The 20,980-nt window shown below is 41.3% G+C and overlaps 1 protein-coding gene across 3 annotated transcripts in view; it reads left to right on the top strand.

The window, feature by feature from the left end:
* tnk2a (tyrosine kinase, non-receptor, 2a) overlaps positions 1-6,631 on the top strand; it is a 29,068-nt gene extending 22,437 nt beyond the window's left edge. For 2 of the 3 annotated variants that reach the window (XM_063874046.1, XM_063874044.1), the window contains 4 exons: positions 6-141; positions 2,912-3,007; positions 4,010-4,137; positions 5,361-6,631. In XM_063874046.1, coding sequence (XP_063730116.1) covers positions 6-141; positions 2,912-3,007; positions 4,010-4,137; positions 5,361-5,367 — 367 coding nt within the window. In that variant the 3' untranslated portion in view covers positions 5,368-6,631. The remainder of the gene's footprint in view (positions 1-5; positions 142-2,911; positions 3,008-4,009; positions 4,138-5,360) is intronic. The other variant, XM_063874045.1, reaches the window with a different exon arrangement.
* The last annotated feature ends 14,349 nt before the right edge of the window (positions 6,632-20,980 follow it).

The following is a 20,980-nucleotide window of genomic DNA, read 5'->3' as shown; positions in this document are numbered from 1 at the left end:
TTTAGGTATGGAACAGCTAATATGGCGGCAGTCAAACCAATGATTCAGCGTCCCAGCGGAGCCAAACCAAACTCCTCCTACAACAACAACAATGGGCGAACTGCAGCTCCCAGCATGCTACAGGAGCAGGGTGTCACACAGGTAAGAGAGAGAGGGAAATAAAAAGCACACATTTATTTGAAATGCCACATGCAGACAAATCAGACAACATGTTGGAATCATCAAGCGCTTTGCCACTTTGGCTTTTTTAACTTACTATCTTTTAACCATATTCACTCCTTATGATAATACAGCTGTGTGAAGCAACATCACATCTGCTTTTCATGTTATTGCTGTCCCTTTTGTAGACATATTTGTAAACCTTTCTGTAAAAGAAATAGCTTTTAGGCAACACTTCTTTATTCTAACTCCCCCTTTTGTCCATGAACATTGAACTGACTTCCAAACCACACAGGCATAATTACATTATAGACTATGAGTCCATCCCAACATCTCGTCAACACTTCCTTTTAGTGTTGTAGTTAACCATAGAACTAGTTTCTGTACCACACAAATAATTAAACCTAATAGACCTGTCAGATAGACACATAATAGACACACAACCCTTTAGGCTTTATCCCACCACTCAGACTTCTCCTTCCTCCTTCTTCTTTCTTCTTTCTTCTTATTAAATATTAGACCATTAGCTAAAATAGTTTTCTCATAAATGGTTTGATTACCTCTCTCATGAACTGGATTGAACCCTGATAACACATTCACAGCCATGCTTCATGTAATCTCAGTGTACCTTGCCTCAAGTGGAAACATAATTGAAATGTAGACCACATAAGTCCTAACAGAAATTCAGATAATGTGAGGAAAGCAGGTCATCGTTGAGTTATCTGAGACAACTTCACCTCTGGAATACAAGCTATACCATGTTACCTTCCTGAGAAGTACATTTTTTAGACATTAGCCTATTCACTGTCTATTCTTTTAAATACTTGCAATGACAATTCATTCTACATATCCTATAATGTTTTTTCTTTAAACTTTCATCCTCCATTCATTATAACTTCATAGTGTAATGTTAACTTCTGGAGCAATGGAGTCGAAACACAATTAGAACACGGGTGAGCTGGAATTTGATGGCAAACACTGAAGGTTTATTATGAAGTTAACGGCCGGAGAGTAGACAAAGACATGTGGTGCAGCCACGAGGTCACACAGCGGTTGCCTGACCAATGCTGAAGATCTCAAATAATGTACGCCAGCAGGACCTACGCACAGGTTAAGAGGGACTCCCAGAGGTCAACAAACCATCTAAGGTCAGCTTGTGCTCGGTCATGAACTGGCAACAACAAAGAGCCAGAGCTCCTCCTCAATGCCCAAAGGCCGTAGCCCTGTGCCATGGGAAGAGAGAGAGAATTAAAGGAGAAAGTGATGGACTGGGATAAAGGTTAGATACCTAACAAAATATTCCCCGGTGTGACATCTGATGATAGGAAATAGAGCATGTTGTCCATTACTCAGAAGATCAGCAGTTCCTTCCCAGGCTCCTCCAGTCACATGTCCGTGTCTTTGGGCCCTAAAATGCTCAAGGCATAGTCATCGATGTCAGAGAGAAATTATAAAGCTGTGTGCCAAAGGGGTCACCAGCGTTTGTATAGTCCTATTTTAACATTGACAATACCATGATGATCATGTTTTATCGTGCTTTTAGTGAGTCAATTCTGCCCTTTTCTTTAATGTCATGGTTTGGTAATGTGCCTTTTCAAGAGCAGGAACACTAACTCAGATCATAAAGTGGTCTAGCAGACCGCTAAACCTGGAGACCCTGTACCTCATAGCAGTTGTCCAGCTCTATATTGAATGATGCACTCCGAATTTAAGCTTCTACCTTCGTGCTGGAAGTTGTCCCAAAGTGTTGAACAAATCGGTATACAAACAGCTTTATTCCCGCAGCTATCGCACAAAGGAATACGTCATAGCAGTGTCACACAGATGCCTATTTAGAGATTTGTCTGTGTTGATTTTAGAATGTGTGTCAGGATGGATCCTTGTCTTTTCCAATAAATAACCTGAACCTGAAGAGTGTATGTGAATAAACATTAGATTAGATTAGATTTGGAGCCACCTCGTACAGAAGACCTTTCATCAGTGTGTGAATGGGTAAATGTGGTGCAGTTTAACCCATTTAAGCCAGCAAAGCGTTGCGACATTTCCACCATTAAAACCGGGGGCGCTGTTGCGTCATTCTACCATTGAAGCCGGGAAAGCGGATAGGCATTTTCTGGTACAAGAGCTCTCTGGTATGTTTTTGCATTAATTATCTCCCTCTTAGCCAATGAAATGCATCAGAATATACACGTGGCATTGTTTGGATTTTTTTCGAGCAATTATGGCAGACTTAGTCTACTAAGGAGGGAATTCTGAAATTAGTGAAGGTAGTGAATATTGACGATCTGCACAGCGCTAATGACATTATTGCTGACGACTTTGAACCCGTCGAATCAATCGACCGGGATTTATGGTTACGAGATATGTTTGAAGACGACAACGATGATGACCATGAGTTTGAAGGTTTTGTAACCGAGGGGAGGACGGAGAACTACCACTCTAATGCACAGAGTTTTTTCATCCGCACCCCAGGGGTGAAAGTCGATTTACCTGCAGAAGCCATTCATGAAAGCCACAGCTGTAAGCTCTCAAATACTTTTAGAATTTCTATCTGCTACAGAGGCTGAGAAAATCTAGTAGGCGTTGACACAATTGCTGAGTTTCAAGAAAAACTTCAGGTTTTAGGGGGTTCTTCTAAAATCGCCCATAGGTTTTACAGGCATTTTTTCCAGGCGTTTTAGGCCTAAACGGGTTAATAAAAAAATGGCTTTGGAAAAATGGTCTGATGACTATAAAGGTCCATTATTAACAGGTCCAAGGAGCAGTACACGGTGTCACGCTGGAAGAGTGTCAGGCAGCTCTGGAAAGTCACAACTGGAGCATCCCGCCTGCAGTAAACTATTTAAAGGTACACATGTGTTTCAGTTTTATAAATACTTTGTTAACCTTGAAAGCTAAACTCCACCTGTAGAGTAGATATTGTCACCAGGTAACCTAAGATGAATACATTTGTGAAGCTTTATGTTTGCCTTTAATGATATTGAAACTGATCTGGACTCCATACTTTAAGCAAATGTGACCCAGAGTAATTTAGCTCACAAAGCCACCTGCCCGAGTTACAGATCAGTTAGTCAGTATGAACACAGATAAAAGAAATGGTTATATGGACTCCCGTTTTTTTTGTGAAATTTCAAGGACATTCATGATAGGAGGTTGAACTATATTGTATTTGTATTCTATGTATGCAAGGCCGAATTAGTACCTCTAGTGGCCCCTGGGCACGGAGAGTTCATGGACCCCCCCAAGCCTGCACACGTAACACCACGTAAAAAGTCTGCACTATTGGATAATTGTGTGTGATTCTTACCATAAATGCTCCTTCACTGATCACTTTGTTTATTCCCTCCTTCTCGAAATAAATAAATAAATAAATATATCAAGAGAGTTTCCAAAGAATACACAATACGAAATAATGAATTAAAACTTTCTGTTATAGACCAAACAGAAACACATGGACATAGGTTACAATATAAAAAGATGTGCAAAAGAAAACAATAAAACCATGTTAGTAAAGCAAGAAGAATCATAAGAATGTATTATATTTCGAGAGCGTAGCGCTTTTAAAAAAGGACATACTGTAACTGTGAGCCCGTATCATCTAATGAACAATACAAAATCTTATCCCTTTTGCTCAAGGGCCCCTGGACAATTGCCCAGGTCGCCCATATGGTAGATCCGGCCCAGTTTGAATGTGTTCTGTACTCCCGCACCTGAGAGAATGAGAATATAGGACTATACAAATACATAGGACACAGTGCAAATCATTAAGTATTTAAACAATAGCAGTCAGTACCAAACAACTGGCCGATCTACTCGCCTAAAGTTCATGTTCTTGCTGTTTGTGTTCTAGGTGGAGCAGTTGTTTCGTCTTGGCCTGCGGTCGAGATCTGAGTGTGAGGAGCTTCTGCAGCGCTGCCGGGGGAACCTGGAGCAGGCCAGCACGCTCATGCTCAACACGTACGGACCACACCGTAACAAGTAAGTGTTTAGAAGCTGTTTTATGGTTTTGTTTTTATTTAAAAATATATTGCCAAGCTTGATTCAGCAATGGTAACACAATCTTAATTTAAATTGATAGCATTTATTTAAGAAGTAGTTTGGAAGTTTGCGTAATACCCCTCATTCAATTTCTAATTGAGAGTTGGATAAGAAGATAGAGATCACTTGTGCCAGCACTCAGCTTACTCAGAAGTCAGTTTTGGTACGTGTGCAGACATGTTCTCATCTCACTTTTGACAGAAAATGAATAAATAACTGCGTTTCCTTGAATCCCAAACTAGTTCTTATTTTTAATTTACCCACTAAATTATTTTAACAGACAGACATAACTTAAAGTACTTAGATCTTTGGTTGTTTGACTGCATACCGTACTTTTCCGATGAAGGTCGGGGATGTGTGGGCTTGGTGAGTGTGTTCATTTCTTCCAATCAGCCTTATCCTGTGAAAGTTCAAATATAATGTGATCTCTTATAGTTATCTCAACTATAATTGTATTTCATTTTCTTCAGAACAATGTATTAAACCCTTAATTAAATCCAGGAATGAAGCGTCTGCAGAGGCATCTATACACTCTGTTGGCGATTGAGTGGCCTTTTTTTTCGTAAGATCATTTGTTGAATGCCTTATTTTGTGTGAAAAAAAGGCTTGTGGTTTGGCAATATTGACCCATGTTTGGTCTGTGGTGGTAACTAATATCTAATGCTCACTATTGTTGGTACTCGACTGACACTTGAGGAAAATATTTGTCTCTTTGAAGGATGCTAAATACTTAAGATAAGATAAGATGTACTTTATTGATCCGAAAGAGGGAAATGTTTTTATTGAAGCAGCATAAAAAACAAGGCATTGCACACAAGTGGAAATAAACAATTCTAAAATGTAAGCATCTCAAAATAGAAATTTTAAAAAATCTATAAACTATTGAAGGGAAATTACAGTATACACAAAATAAAGCAGGATATTATTTACATGTAACTTAACTGTGTTCACCAGCTGTGCGTTTCATCATAAATTAATCTTTTTCATTTCATTTAATCCAACCAAAAGGAGAACTGTTATCAGTGCTTTGAAAGTGATGTCTTATGTCATTCCAAATGTGGTTGGGAAATAAATACTAATTTTAACTTTCCCCCAGACAAAGATTTCCAGTTAGATTTTCCACGCTGCACATATGACTCCATCTCTGTCTGTGTGTCTCACAGGAAGTGACAGCAGGAGGACAAACGGAGCGCTTATCACCAACTATCCGACTCACATGACTCACCTCTCCAAGCATTTGAGACATACTGATGCTTTTTAATGAATGGAGGTACATAAAGCCGTGTATGTGCCTCACCTAATGTACTGTGAATACCTGCGTCATACACACACATGCTCATCATTTGCTCACGGAGCAGCTTGTTGAATGAACTTTACTTGAAACGTTGCTATCTATGCTTTTTGTGATTACTGTACCCGAATAACGAGCTGTTTTTTGCTGGTAGCTACTTCAAATTTCTACTGCGTGTGTGTGTGTGCATGCAGAGAATTACATTTACACAAACACTGTATATGGACATGCTTTCTGCTGTTAGTAAAGCGATGTAAAATCAGGGAAATGTCAGCTACTGATATATGTTTTTATGTAAAGATGCTGTATTATATATCGCACTTTACTGTGTTTCACACTAGCTGATATTTTTGAGGACACAATAACTGCTGGTCAGACTAAAATTTGTCTTGTTTGTGAAGTGAATAAGATACCGGTATGGATTATTAGCATATCAGGAATTATTATTGTATCATTTGAGATTTTAAGGCTGTATAAAGGCGAGAATCTTAGCTGGAACCCTATAGGCAATAAGATGCCTGAGTCAAAATGTGAAGATATCTACCATCTCATTATGAACAAGTTAGATATTTAATCATTTTAAAATTGATGTTGAGTATTTCTTCCTTTGAAAAATAAAGCTGCATGATAATCATACACACTTACTGAAGCATGTAATCCAATTCAACTGAATAAGTAGGCAACTGCTATGTATGAGTGTGTGCATGTTTGCTTAGCAGCCAACACCAACTTAACTGTGTGTGTGCGTGCGTGTGTGTCTGTGCAGATATAGATCATACACATACAAATGATAAGGAACAATACACAGATAGGAATGGATAACACATTTCCCATTATTACAGCTCTGCATGTCAGAGGCCATCGGTTACAGCTGGCCTTCTTCTCAGACACAATTAGGACAATAAAAGTAGAAATGTCAAATCCATTATTGCAAAAATGTTAAAAAATGCTTGTGTTTCTCTGTGTTTGGGTCTGTGTCAGACATCCTTCTCTTTTGTGCTCGGCTGCCAGCTATTGCAGTGTTTTTGATTTATGTGATGCTGACAGCAATATGTTGTAACATTGGAGCAGCTTATTAATGAAATTGCAAGTATGGCCTCAAACATTTTATAATAAAATGAAATGTGAGTCTCTCTTTTCAAATGTGTTCTTTGTTTATTTCCATACTGTCATAAACAAACTGCTAAATTGAAGTAATCATGTTGGACATTATTTTTAATTTCATATCTTGTTTAATGAATTGATTTATTATTATTGACTTGACTTGGAAGATCACCGGTTCAAGTCCCCGAAAGACCATGTCCTACCGAGGTGTTCTGATCAGTTTCTAGAACAGTCATGCTCACCATCAAATAGCAAATGCCAAGATTGTTCTATGTTTTTCCTTTGATAATTTTAAGTGTTTTTGAAGGATTTGCCTTTATTCACCAATTGAGTGCTCAAAAATTATTGTATTTGGGAACCCGATCTGTGTAATAAGTTGAATTGGCACAAATACTTTTGTTAATCCTGAGGGGAAATTCCGTTCTTCACTTCTATTTATTAAACATACATGCACAAACACGACCTACTTGCATTAGGTGTCTGAGCGAAGGGGCTGCCAGTGTTCCATCGATTGGTGTTTTGGTTCCTTAAGGCCCCTCGGCAGGGCCCAGGAGGTGAATTGGCACCTCTCGAGCAACCAGTCAACATTCGATATTTGGTCTGATTGATACTTGAACCAGCAACCATCTGGTTCCCAAACCAAGTCCCTCAGGACTGAGCTACTGTTTTGAATTGCTGAAATAACATATTAGAGCATGGAACCATTATATACTCCAATCTAAATGTTCTTAGTTCTTATCAACTCTAAGCTTTCAAATGTAATAAACACATGACGGTTATCTCAAATGCATGATTAGAAAACCTTCACAGTGCCAATCCACTCAAATAATTTTAGCAGGTTCACAGCTTTCAGATAAGACCACAAAACTAAAAGGTTTTTACTTCAATTTATTGTATTGGTGGAAAAACCTAAACAAAAATAAAAACGAGTGACACACATACACAGTAGCTAAATAAGGTAGCCACAATAACCAGACATACAGAGAAAAAAACCCAGCATGGAACAATTAGGAATGACGATGGTTTGGATTTCTTTTGTTTTTTTCCCCTCACCCTACCTTCCCCCAAGGACGGTATACAGATGAGATGTTTGTCCAGAAGGAAAGGCGCATGCATCTACAAATGAAGGTAAGACCACAATTTTATTGAAAGTGCGATCTGACTAAGAGAAACAATCCAATATTTAAATTGTAAACTACATTTTGTTGAACAGTCAATTTAATCAAAGCATCAGACTAAACATTTTTTTTAAATCAGTTTTCTTTGTCGAAGGCGTATGAATTGTGGAATTGCTGGGGCAAATTTAGAACACAATGAGGGTGCAGAGCAAATGCGCTCTTACCTTTGTGTGTGTATAAAAAATAATAAGTTACTCTGTTGGGTCAGACATTTGTAGATCTGACTCTGAAAGAGTCAGTGCCTCACCAGCCATGAACCTCACCGCACGTCACTGAGGTACAGTCATTCCCTAACTCCTAACTCAAGTCATACATTGATGTGTGTGCTGCTACAGTATGTGAAGTGTTGTCTGCAGTGATTTTCTTTCAATGTATATATTTTCTGTGAAGAGATTGGTCCACTGATTAACACTTGAATTTGATCATTGAAGGGTTCAAAAGAATACTTTCCTTGGCAGTCAGAGAAATTAACTGGCTGTGCTTGTTGAGTACATTGATTCCTGAAGTGTTTCCTAGCAGACCGAGCTCTGGGGATGGAGGGATTGTGCAGTCTAAGATGACTGGTAAGTAGTAGGTGGGTGGGTAGTATCCGAGAAACTGCTGCCTCCCAACCCTATGCTTTTGTATAACTTACGTCCATTTTCTGAAACCTTTTTTTTGCCCACATTCGATAAATGCTGTGAACATGGGAGGGACACAGACAATTAGTGCGAGGCAAAAGCAGGCAAACGCTGCTGGCAAAAATTATAAAAAATCTGCTGGCAAAAAGCTAGAGAAGTAAGCAACCACCTGTTAACGGCAACAATCCGGCATGGAATAAGTGCAGGCTGCAGTCTTCATAGTGTGGCTGATGAGCAGGTTGCAGGTGTGGTTGATTGGAGATTGCTCCCTGCCGTGTAGAGCAGACCAGCAGGCAGGGTGGAGAGAGAGAGAGAGAGAGAGAGAGAGAGAGAGAGAGAGACACACACACACACACACACACACACACACACACACACACACTCTCTGTGTAGTGTATCGGTCTAATGCTCTACTGTTACGTTATAGTGACAGTTTGAGCAAATGTGACAAAAGGTTTTTTAAATGATGTTATCAACTGAAGCCTTGAGTGGATCGTGCCCTCAAGCCTGTGAGCACATCTCTGAGCTCACACAGGATGATCCTCTTCTGCTCCATCACAGCCACATTAAAGGGAACATCCCAAGTCTTAAATGTCATTTTCATCTGTCGTTTCCTTAACGCCTTAGTCCCTCCCAATGAGGATGCATGTAGAGATGCCAAAAAACCTTTGAGTAGAGACAAAACTATTTTCACCATTGACAAATCTACATTTACAATCATACAAGACATGTTCTTGTATTTAATTCATTCATTTTTTTAACTTTCATTACGTGACATGTAATGAACACATGTGAACATGTTTCCTTACTAATGTCAAATAAATAACAAAATTGTACAGTACACATTGACATTTTATGATTTTGCATCAGGCTGTAACAGTTTGCAGCTTTTTCAGAGCAGGGAAGCTTCATGATGGTGGTGTTAAGAAGAGAAATCTGAACATGAGATGTTTTTGCAATACCGTTGTTGCCAAGTCCATCCATGGGATAAAGTGCTAGGTTTGATAGCTCATTTAAGAAGTGTATTGTGTTTGAGTTGTAAATAGTTGAAGAAGAACTTCTGCAGTGGTTCAGTCTGTAGGGACTTGGACTTTGGACTGAAGGGTTCACGTCCCGATCGGACCAAGTGGACTGGTACTGGAGAGGAGCCTGTTCACCTCCTGGCCCTCTGCTGAGGTGCCCTTGAGCAAGGCAGCAAACCCTCAACTGCTCCCTGGCGCAGGCTAGCCTGGCAGCCTCTCCGCTCTGGATCCTCTCAATGCATGTGTGCATAAATCTGTGTGTTATTCTATGTAACTTTGCATCTGCATCTGCATGTGCGTGTATAAAAAAACAGGAATTTGGTGGAAAACTGAATTTCCCCTTCGGGTGATCAATAAAGGTCTATTTTAAATTGGTAGCCTCTAGCTTGTTTTGAGATTCTTTTTCTAGGGTAGATAGTCAGATTTTTTCTTTTGGTAGTGTGATAGGCATGATTAAAAGAAAGTGGGTGAGTATTTACATTTTGACAGTTGCAATTTCTCCAACAAGCAGTTAGATTCATGTATCACCTAATATAATTTTCTACTGTCAAGTGAAAATAACTTTGTCAGCCTGGAAGAAGAGGAGGTCCGATGTTTTTAATTATTTCTGTTCTGCAGAAGTGAAGTTGAAGTTGTAGAACATTTATTTATTATTATTATTATTATATTATAAAGACAGCAAATAATGGAGCATGTCTCCCTGGTGCTTCAGTACAGTGTGACACACTGATGACAAACCTTAGCTTTTATTATCCAGCAAGGCGACAGCAGTATTCTTGAATCCGAACACCATTTCAATTCATCCACTTTGCAGCTTATTACTTAAATTTCTTTTTACCTATTGAACTTTGCAATTTTGTGTGGTAGGGCGAGGGGTAAGTCCATTTATGACGTTTTATATAAATTCTTACAAAGGTAGTTATATACTTAAAAATCTATTCCTAATGCTTCTATACTTGGGGAAATGAAACCTAAACTGAAATGGGCTGAGGCATGTAAATGGGATGTTAGGCTACGTTAAATGTACAGTATGTCTAGGGTGCTACCATACTGTATTTACCAAGTGTAGTCATGGCAAACCACACACACGGCGAACAGGTAGCACATTTTTTGCGCCCCAATGACCAACACTAAACTCCACTAAATCAAAGGAACCAACTGACAAAGTAAAAATAAAATGATAGAATGGATGTTAAAAAAGACTCCCCAAGATGCATACAAACATTGAATTAAATGTTGTGGAACTAAACACAAGCAAAGGTCCAATAATAAATGGACGACAGACACATTTTGTATCAAAATGAATATATATTTGATCCTTAATGTGTTTAATGCCAACTAAATGAATGTAACATATTGCTTCTATGATGCTTCCTTGTCGATGTAAGCAGAAAACTGACGGTGCATAAATTGCCTCTCTTTTCCATTTTATCTGCCATCACAGAAAGTGACCAATCCAGAAGTTACTAAACCCAGGACTTCTATTATCACATGACATGATAATATTAACTCTAACTTTCAACTAGTAATCACTATCAGCAGTTGTTTAAAAAATTGCACCTTAAACTCAAATTGAGTTGTTGTTAAATCAGGAGGTTATGTCAAATAGATTTTTGGCACTTCAAATAACATTTATTCTTTGGGCAAGGTATGTCTGGAGAGATTGGTGTTAAACCCCATGTCGACTTGTAAGTACCTTTTTCAAGTAGTCTCTAAAGTCATTAAATATGTGACTCTAGTGTGACTTAAATCAAAGTCATAAGAGTTGAGTCCACCACATATTGAAATAATAATCTCTTATTGTAAAGTGTTTCTTAAAAAGGTACAATTTAAATGCAAATCATTATTTTCCACTGGAATGAAACCTCTTATCTCAAATCTAAAAATGCTAAAACTCTTTGAAACACTTTCCAACCAGCAGTGAGCAGAGTGACGCGCTCAAACATTGCAGGAGTCCTTTCTCTCATGGAACTCTTGTCTCTGCTTCCTCAGGGATCAAACCTGTGACCTTTCCATTATGGGACCCACAGACCCCCATCACTCCCCACACACACATGCTCTAAGTCAATCACTCACTCAAACACACCTTTTGCTTCCTCAATTGATCGCAGCTGCAGTACATTGTGTCCTGATTGTGCAGTGTGATCCCTGGACAGTCTTGGAAGCCCACTCTGCACTTATTGCTACAGCAGTAAGCACTCTGTCACTTCCACTGATGATGCAAGGGGCCACCACGTACACCATACACTCATACACATGCACCTTGTGTTTCTGACACAAACACATATGGAGACTTGTGTAACTAAGAAGTATCACTACGTTTCTTCCTTCAAAATCACTTTATATTATATGTGGTTTTTGTGCATCCATGTGTTTTTGTAATTGTTTGTTTGTGTGTTTGTGTGCAAGCTTTAGCTTGCCGGTCTTAAAAGTCATAGGTTCTTGTAGTGGGGACACAGGGGGGTCTGGGTCCTCCCCTGGAAACATTTTCGGCTTTCATGTGTTTGCTACACCAATTCATAGGAGAAATGTCTTTATATATGTAACGGGAAACACAAATTTCAGGTGCCAGTAACAAGTCAAATAGAATATAATGTCAGGCTTCTTCTTTATTGACCTTAATTATTTATTCTTCCATAGATCAACTTTCCTCTATCAATGTCATCCCTGACAAGTCAACACCCAGGTAGGGATGATTGATTCTCCTATTGATTGACACACTATAGCAACATTAACTAAAGGGAGAAGCATCAAGCAACAGGAGGATGAAAATCAACACGCTTTGTGGGTGGATTTCAGTTTTGTTTGTTATATCACTTGTTGCTGTATGCACTTCAATAAAAAGCCCATTATAAAACGTCTTTTTAGAAATAATTGCCTTGCTTTTGACTTGACTTATGAGATTTATATGTAGCATATGTTACTGTGGTCCTAACTACCTACAGAAATGTCCAGAAGCATGGATGTCTTCCTTTGAAAAGATGTAGGTTTACCATTGTGTTAATGCTGGAGTTGTTTCAACACTCCCCAGAGGTTTGGTTCATTCAGCTCGACATTAGACCCACAAAGGCTATGGACTATCAGCAGGAGGCCAAGCCTTCTGGTTGTTGAACACTGATCACTAGGGACTCACCTGAGATCAAAAGGATGGTTGGTCGACACAAGTAAATCAATACTATGGATTGACTAACTGGACAACAGACCCACTGATCCCCCTGTCTCTGTCTCTGGAGTGCAGACGCTGAACAAAAGCATGTGTTTCAAAAGACTGTGTTTCAGGAAAAAGTATTTTCATCGCTACACATTGAGTTCCATTTTCAAAATGTTAATTATAATCATGGTAAATTATAAACTTGGATTATGGGAGGAAGTTGGGGTCAAACTTGGAAATGTGATTATTTGTTGTTTGTTTTTTTTCTTCTGGGAACGAGCACCTTATCGTGGTGGAGAGGTTTGCTGGTAGCTGGAGAGGTGCCAGTTCTCCTCTTGAGCCACTGCAGAGGTGCCCTGGAGTAAGGCACCAAACACTGAACTGCTAGCTGGCGCCTGGTACCTGGCAGCCTCACTGCTCTGCCACCTCTCCTGCATGTGTGGGGTTTTTTGTGCATGTATATAATCTGTGCTTGTGCATGTATAACTTCCCTGTGTGTGTAATGTGTGTGTGTAAACACTACAGAGTGGGGAAGAAAGCAGGGAAGAAATCAAAGTTAGAATTTCAATGATCTGTAACACTTGTTCTTTGCTTCTGTACCTGTCTTCTTTCTTCTTCTTCTTGCGGCTTTGAGATTGTTTGTGAAGATTAAGGGGGTTAAATCTACAGAAACTTTAGTCCAGAGCATGGATGTCTTCCTTTGAAAAGATGTGGTTTACCATTGTGTTATGTGGAGTGTTTCAACACTCCAGAGGTTTGGTTCATTCAGCTCGCATTGGACCACAAAGGTTGATGGCTGGAGTTGAGGCAAAGCTTCGGTTGTTGAACAATGACCACTAGGGACCACCTGGATCAAGATGTGGTCCGACACAGTAAATCAACTCATGGGACTTGACTACCTGGGACAACAGTACCCACTGATCCCCGTGTGCACTGTCTGGGTGCAGCGCTGACAAGATGCAGGATGTTTCACAGAGATGTGTTTGAGGAAAGAAACCGTATTTGACGATTTACAGTTGAAGTTCATTTTCAAAATGTTCTGACTGAAAAGTCTAGATAATTTCAACATGATCATGCAACACTGGGTGTCTCCTCTCTGCTGTGTGTACCTGTCGGTTCTCCTTCTCTGTGTCTTTCCTCTAATGCAGGCTTTGAGAGTTGCTTCTTTAAACATTAACGGGGGTAGAAGTGCACAGAAAAGGGCTTTAGTGTCAGAGGTTTTCGATCAGAAAAAATTTGATGTGATCTTACTGCAGGAAACTCACAGTGACAGCCTGAATGAGACAGACTGGGGAATGTGGTGGGGGGGGGGGGGGGGGGGGTTAGTATGTATTCAGTCATGGCTCTAACCTTAGTGCTGGGGTAGCTGTTTTATTCTCCCCCTCTTTAAATGTTAAGCTTGTTTCCAGCACGGAGATAGTGGCAGGTAGAGTCTTGATGGTGAAAGTGGAACTTCTACAGTTTATTTTCACTTTTATTAATATTTAGGCACCCAATCGAGGCTCTGAACGCTTATCTTTGTTTCAGGTTCTAAAAGACAAGCTAGACACAAGTGCACAGGGGGAGTGTGTTCTACTGTGGGGGGAGTGGAACGCTTGCACCAATGTCACTTTAGACAGAATAGGACAAGAGCCTCATCCTCAGTCTTCCCTTTTATTGTCACAGGTAATCAGAGAGGCTGACTTAGTGGATGTGTGGAGGATGAAACATCCCTCGGTTAAACAATACACGTGGGTGAGAATGCTAGATGGAGGCGTTAGTGCAGCCAGGTTGGATATATTTGACATGTCTGCCTCTTTTATCGCTCGAGCAGTGAACTGTCACATCCAACCTGTTGGTTTCACAGATCATCATCTAATTTCCTTAGATTTGGTTTTATCCACTGCAGAAAAACCTAGATCGTTCTGGCACTTTAATGTTAACATTTTACAAGATTTCAATTTCTGTGAGAATTTTTAATTGTTCTGGATTAACTGGAAATCAGAGAGAAACTATTTCCCTTCCCTGAGTCAGTGGTGGGAGGTAGGAAAGGCTTAGATTAGAGTTTTCTGCCAACAGTATACATCCTACTCCACTGCAAACATTAGAAGAGCTATAGAGCAGTTAGAGAGGGAGATCAGTGAGTTAAAGAGGGTGTCTGTTGAAAACAGAACAGTCCCTCCTAAAAAAAAAAAAAGCTTAACTGTTTTCTTCAGGAGAAAGCCAAAGGAGCTCTGATCAGAGCCCGTTTTACTTCCAGTTGAGTTCAGCAGAAAGTGACACCCTGTGTTCTGACATTACTCTGGAGGAACTGACCTCTGCAGTGACACAGATGGCCTCCGGCAAGGCTCCAGGCATAGACGGCTTACCTGCAGACTTTTTTAGGACATGACTTGTTGGACATGGTTAAGGAGTCCTTTGGAAAAGGGATTTAACCCTGCTGAAGAACTGGAGACCTGTGGCCCTGTTATGTACAGACTATAAGATACTGTCAAAGGTTTTAGCCAACAGGCTGAAGTGTTTTGTTGAACTTCTTATTGGTACTGATCAGACATATTGCATTCCTGGCAGATCAATTGTGGACAATTTGTTTTTGATGAGAGACACTTTTGACGTCTGTGAACTGTATAGCATAAATGTTGGTATCATTTCTATTGACCAGGAGAAGGCATTTGATCGTGTTGATCACTCCTTTCTGCCACATTGCAGGCTTTTGGTGTTGGTGGGTGAAGTTGCTGTACAGTGATGCATGTTGTATTGTGAATGTGGGGGGAGGGCTGAGCAGACCTATACCAGTTAAAAGGGGGATCAGGCAGGGCTGCCCTATCTCAGGCCTATTATACAGTATTGCCATCGAGCCCCTTTTGAACAGGCTTAGGAACCGGCTGAGGGGCCTGTGTATGCCAGAGTCAGCTCAGGGCCCCACTGTGGTTGTATCAGCTTATGCTGATGATGTCAGTGTCTTTATCCAGGGTCAGCAAGACATCCAGGAGCTACAAGACAGTCTAGTTCTGTATGGTAAGGTTGCTTCAGCCAAAGTTAACTGGGAGAAGAGCGAGGCTTGTTTGGTAGGTCAGTGGGGTGTAGAGGATAGGCCCAGTCTTCCTGGTAACCTCAGGTCGGGAAACAAGGGTTTAAAGGTCCTGGGAGTTTGGTTAGGGACTGGGGACATGGTGGCACAGAACTGGGAGGGAGTGCTGGGAAAAGTGCAAGCTAAATTATCCAAATGGAAATGGCTGCTACCCCAGCTGTCCTACAGGGGAAGTTCTCATAGCCAACAATCTGGTCGCCTCATCTCTGTGGCACAGACTCCAGGTAATAACCCCACCGCCGGACCTCATGAAACAACTGCAGCGGCTCCTTGTGGATTTCTTCTGGTCGGGACATCACTGGGTGCCAGGATCGGTCCTGTACCTACCTGTGGCAGAGGGGGGGCAGGGCCTTGTGGACATCACGGCCAGGACTGCTGCTTTTCGACTACAGGCAGCTCAGCGGCTGCTGTATGGGTCATCTCCCTGCTGGCTGGCTATGGCCCGACTGTTGCTTTGGAAGGCAGGGGGTTTTGGTTTTGATAAACACCTGTTTCTGCTCAAAGCCCCTGCGTACAAGATAACTGGACTTGCACCTTTTTACAGTTCAGTCATCAGTGCCTGGAAGATCCTGAGTTTTTCCAGACCACCTGACGCCCGTCCTGGGATGTGGCTGTTTGAGGAGCCACTGTTTGATAGTGGTTTTCTTTCTGGAACCCCCTTCTCTTCAGCCACCCTAAGGAGCGGTTTCATCAAAGCAGGAGTGGTAAAACTGGGCCATTTGACAGGGATCTCTACAGAAAGACTGGCTGAAGTGACAGGTGTTCGGTCAAACCGAGTTTTGCAAAACTTGGTAGATGAGGTGTGGCAGTCGCTGCCGCCATCCCACCGGACTTTCGCTCGGAAGACAGATCTAGCTGACCAGTGGAGAAAGGGATACGAATACATCTTCCCTCCCTTGAGTGTGGGTCCTGCGGTGGGGGAATGGAGAGAAGAGGAAGGTCTCATGCTGTCCCTGAGGACTTTGACACTTGGAACTTTCAGCTCCTGCAGTGGGAAGCAGCTATACTCTTGCTGTGTGAAGGTGCTCAACCTCAGTTCACTTGCAGGCGTCAAGGAGTCAAGGTGGACAGATGTGTTTGGCTTGGGTTTTTCCCCTCAGGGCAGCTGGCGTATGCTGTATAAGTCTCCAGGGGGCTCCTTAGTCTTGCTGGGAGACTTCAAGGCACATGAGGGGAATGATGGAGACAATTGGAGGGGAGGAACGGCCCCCCTGATCTGAACTGAAGTGGTGGTTTGTTGCTGGACTTCTGTGCTAATCATGGATTGGCCGTAACAAACACCATGTTTCGAACATAGGGATGCTCATATGTGTACATGGTACCAGAGCACCTGAGGCAGAAGTTCTATGATCTATTTTGTTATTGTATCATCAGACTTGAGGCCATATGTTTTGGACACTCGGGTGAAGAGAGGCTGAAGTTGTAAACTGATCACTGTTGGTGGTGAGTTGGGTTGAGTGGCAGGGGAAGCCTCTGGACAGACCTTGTAAGCCCAAACGTGTAGTGTGGGTGAACTGGGAACGTCTGGAGGAGTCTTTTTTAAGGCATCCCTGTGAAGTCTGGGGACATTGAACCAGAGTGGGTGATGTTCAAGGCCTCTATTGCCAAAGCAGCGGCGGGGAGCTGTGGTCTCAAGGTCTTAGGTGCCTCAAGGGGCGGTAACCCTCGAACCTCCTGAAGGAGTTCAAGTATATCAGGGTCTTAATCTCGAGTGAGGGAACAATGGAGCGTGAGATGGGCCAGAGAATCGGATCAGCAGGGCAGTACTGCAGTCGCCTTACCGCACCATTGTCTACCGGGCCATTTTTGTTTCTACCCTCACCAATTGTCATGAGGACGGGTCATGAACGAAAGAACGAGATCGCGGATACAAGCGGCTGAAATGGGATTTCTCCGAAGGGTGGCTGGCATCCCCCTTAGGAATAAGGTGAGAAGTTCAGTCAAGTGGGAGGGACTCGGAGTAAAACCGCTGCTCCTTCGCGTTGATATGAGCCAGTTGAGGTGGTTCGGGTACCTAGGAAGGATGCCACCTGGGCGCCTCCCAATGGAGGTGTTCAAGGCACGTCCAGCTTGGAAGAGACCAAGGGGCAGACCTATGACCAGGTGGAGGGATGATATGTCTTTGCTGGCCTGGGAGCGCCTTGGAATCCCCCAGTCAGAGATGGTTGATGGGAACAGGGAAAGTGACATTTGGGGCTCTCTGCTGGAACTGCTACCCCCGGGACCCAACCACGGATAAGATGGGAGAGGATGGATGGAATGATGGAAGGATCAATTTGTAGTATATTGTTTAATATTATTTCAAAAGTTTTACAAGTTGGAAACCTTTTTTGTGTCTGTCTATGCCTGGGTCCTGAGTCATGGCTGTGTCTGTTGCTATGGTCCTGCCTGATGATTACCTTACTACTTCTTTAATGGCCCCCAGGGGATTTTTGACATCCACTTGGATCCATCTTTATCTTTTTCTCATTTATAGACACATACATTTTCAAGCATTTGGATTATCTTGTTGTAAAAGTATTATCTTTTCATTTAGACAAATTAAAATGACAGGGCTCTGGCTTCCTCTCAGTAGGCTGCCTTGTTGCCGCCGGTGACTGGGCTGATGTGGGTCATTTCGTCAGCAAAATTAATGATGGTTTTGGATTTAAATGTAGACAAGCAGTCGTGTGAGAAAAGGGAGTACAGGAGAGGGCCGAGCTTGCAGCCCTGAGTGGCTCCAGCATTCCAGAGAGTCAGGGTGGGCGATGCGATGGTGCCTATCAGTACAGCCTGGACATAAGATAAGATAAGATAAGATGTACCTTTATAATGCCCTTTCAGGAAACTGCAGTCAGCATGTTGTTGTGTCCCTGGGCAAGACATGGTGTTGAATCCATACTCAATGAATACAATTGTAACTTAAAGTGTTGCCATGTCAGCAAATTAAAGTGGTTCCAGTGAAATATGAGGTGATGAAGGACTAAATGCCCAGAGCATGTTGTGTTGGTTGAAGTACCATCCAGACAGAGGGGTTTTGTTTTGTTTTTTAGAACAATTACTATTCTGGTGAATGGAGCAGTGAGAGGAGGACAATTTCTGCCAGTTGGTCTGCACACTACTTAAGAGTTTGGAAGAGCTCGGAAGAGCATCCAGGCCTTGGGTACTTCCTCAGCCTTTTGATCAGGAGGTAGAGCTGTTGTCAAATAATCAATCCAATAGAGAGCATATATTGTGGACTGCAGGAGTTGTGGACTGCAGGAGTAGGTAATACAGTAAACTCTAGCTAACAATTTAACTAACTATAAGGAATTGGTTAGTTAAATTGTTAGCTAGAGTTTATATCCTAATGCTAAAATAGCATTAAAGATATCCATGTGAGTATCTTTTTTTCTTGCTCTTTCACATTGAAATGCAAACCAACACACAAACAAGGAGTACTTATTACCATCATCCATTATTGTTGTCAGTCTTCTTGGCACCCCTAACTACATTTCAAACTTTGCTAGAATTCCGTTAGTTCGTAATGTGTGTTCTTTGGACCAAATTCTCTCACAGAAAGACTACAATATGTTTGCAAGTATGCCCAATGTTTTAAGCCTTCACTGGCTGTTTCTCTTTGTTATGTGACTGGGTTTCTTTTGGGTATTGAAAAAACATGTTGTGATATTCCTACTATTGCCCTTGCCCTCGGATCAGGAGTTGTTTTTCTTTTTTTAGATGAAATGGGTCTAATGCAGAGGACACCCAAAAGGATCAACTTCCTGTCGTAGTCATTTTGAATGTTTTGTTTGGTTCTTCAATGTTTATATTCCTGTTCATCCTTTTCAATGTGGAAATCGTTCCCCTCTGTCTGCCATCTGTTATCTGCTCTTGGGTCCAATCCAGTCACATGAATGTGAGAGTTTGTGACAGAAACAAACTCATGGCCGGCGCCCATTTTTCTGAAATCAAAAGCTTCAGTGACGCAGATCTAGGCCTGAAACCATGTCATCCTCTCATTTGTTCTTGGGCTATTTGTTGTTGTTTTTTTTAACTGTGACTTAGAAGCCAGACAATTTGGAGATGAACAAGGCTGCCAGTATGTTTGTGCTCCTGCCAAAGCTGACCAAACACAGCTTGGCCACCATGCCTGACTAGGTCTCTAATGAGTGTCCTTGAAAGCGTCATCATCTAAGACAAAAAGAGTTAGCCAGACCAACAAACACTCAAACGCCCTTATAACCTGAATTAGGAACTGACTAATTGCATTTTTAGGAAGAGACACAGACCACACCAGGGGGCAAGGTACCACAAGTACCTCAAAGGGACACATCTTTGTGAGAAGAGAAACCCTCTTCAGGCCTGACTTTTGGTTTGTCAAGGTGAACAAAGGCAAAAACGATCATCTTCATGGAAACATCTTAAACTGCTTCACCTATGCTCAGCATGTTGTCATATTTGTTCAATTTGGGAAATGACACTCCTTCTTTTTATAGTTCTGCAATGTAACATACAAACATCATTGTTAATTTGCGAAACAAAGGGTGTCAGTGGTAATTTAAGGTTGCACATCTTCCAATCCAAATGCTAATATTATAACCATTGCACAAGTAGCACAAATGCATACAAAACTACTTAAACAAAAGAAGAACATTCTAGTTTATCTTGTTGTTGTCTCTGAAGTAAAAGTCTGTCTGTCCATGTGCGATCCAGAGGTAAGACAAAAGCACATTTTCGACCACCCAATACTATGAGCATATTGTACTGCGAAAAAGGTTTTAAATAAAAAAGACCTTGCAAACAAATGACAGTCTTTCATGTTTGCTTATATGGAGTCTGCACATCTGCCCCTTTGCTCTACCACCTCTCTTCAAAGATAAGAAAGGATGTATCTTCATATAAGGCTGAAACTTTCTGTCTAGATGAAGGTGTCCATTTATGCTTTGAGGCTGTACAAATTGAAATTATTTGACACATCAAGGAAAGTGTTAAATAAGTGTGAGAAAACAGACATGGTAAAAATCTTGCACGGAAGTATGGTTGTCTTTCTGCCATCAGCTTAACTTTCATCTTCTAGCAACATGATGCTAACAGCGCCAGCGCCGCCATTCCAATTTGCCTCATGTGCATGTCTTCTTTTCATTCATGCCAAAAATGTATGTGTATTGCACACACACATTTTGGTCAAACTTGATTGGATAGTTTAAAGAAAATATGTCGTTTGATACTTGTGTATATATATATATGTGTATATATATATATATATATATATATATTTACAGGAAAAGAGACAGAGGCAGAGGCACGGGGAAAATGACTCATCCTTGAACTGGGTTTAAATCGATTGTGTCAGACCAAGAGGAAAATGTGTTCTCCCAAAGGAGCA

This window comes from Eleginops maclovinus, chromosome 21 (assembly GCF_036324505.1).
Source record: "Eleginops maclovinus isolate JMC-PN-2008 ecotype Puerto Natales chromosome 21, JC_Emac_rtc_rv5, whole genome shotgun sequence".
NCBI classification, from domain to species: Eukaryota; Metazoa; Chordata; class Actinopteri; order Perciformes; family Eleginopidae; genus Eleginops; species Eleginops maclovinus.
The sequence above is the reverse complement of the archived record's forward strand: the minus strand, read 5'-3'. Positions and strand labels throughout refer to the sequence as shown.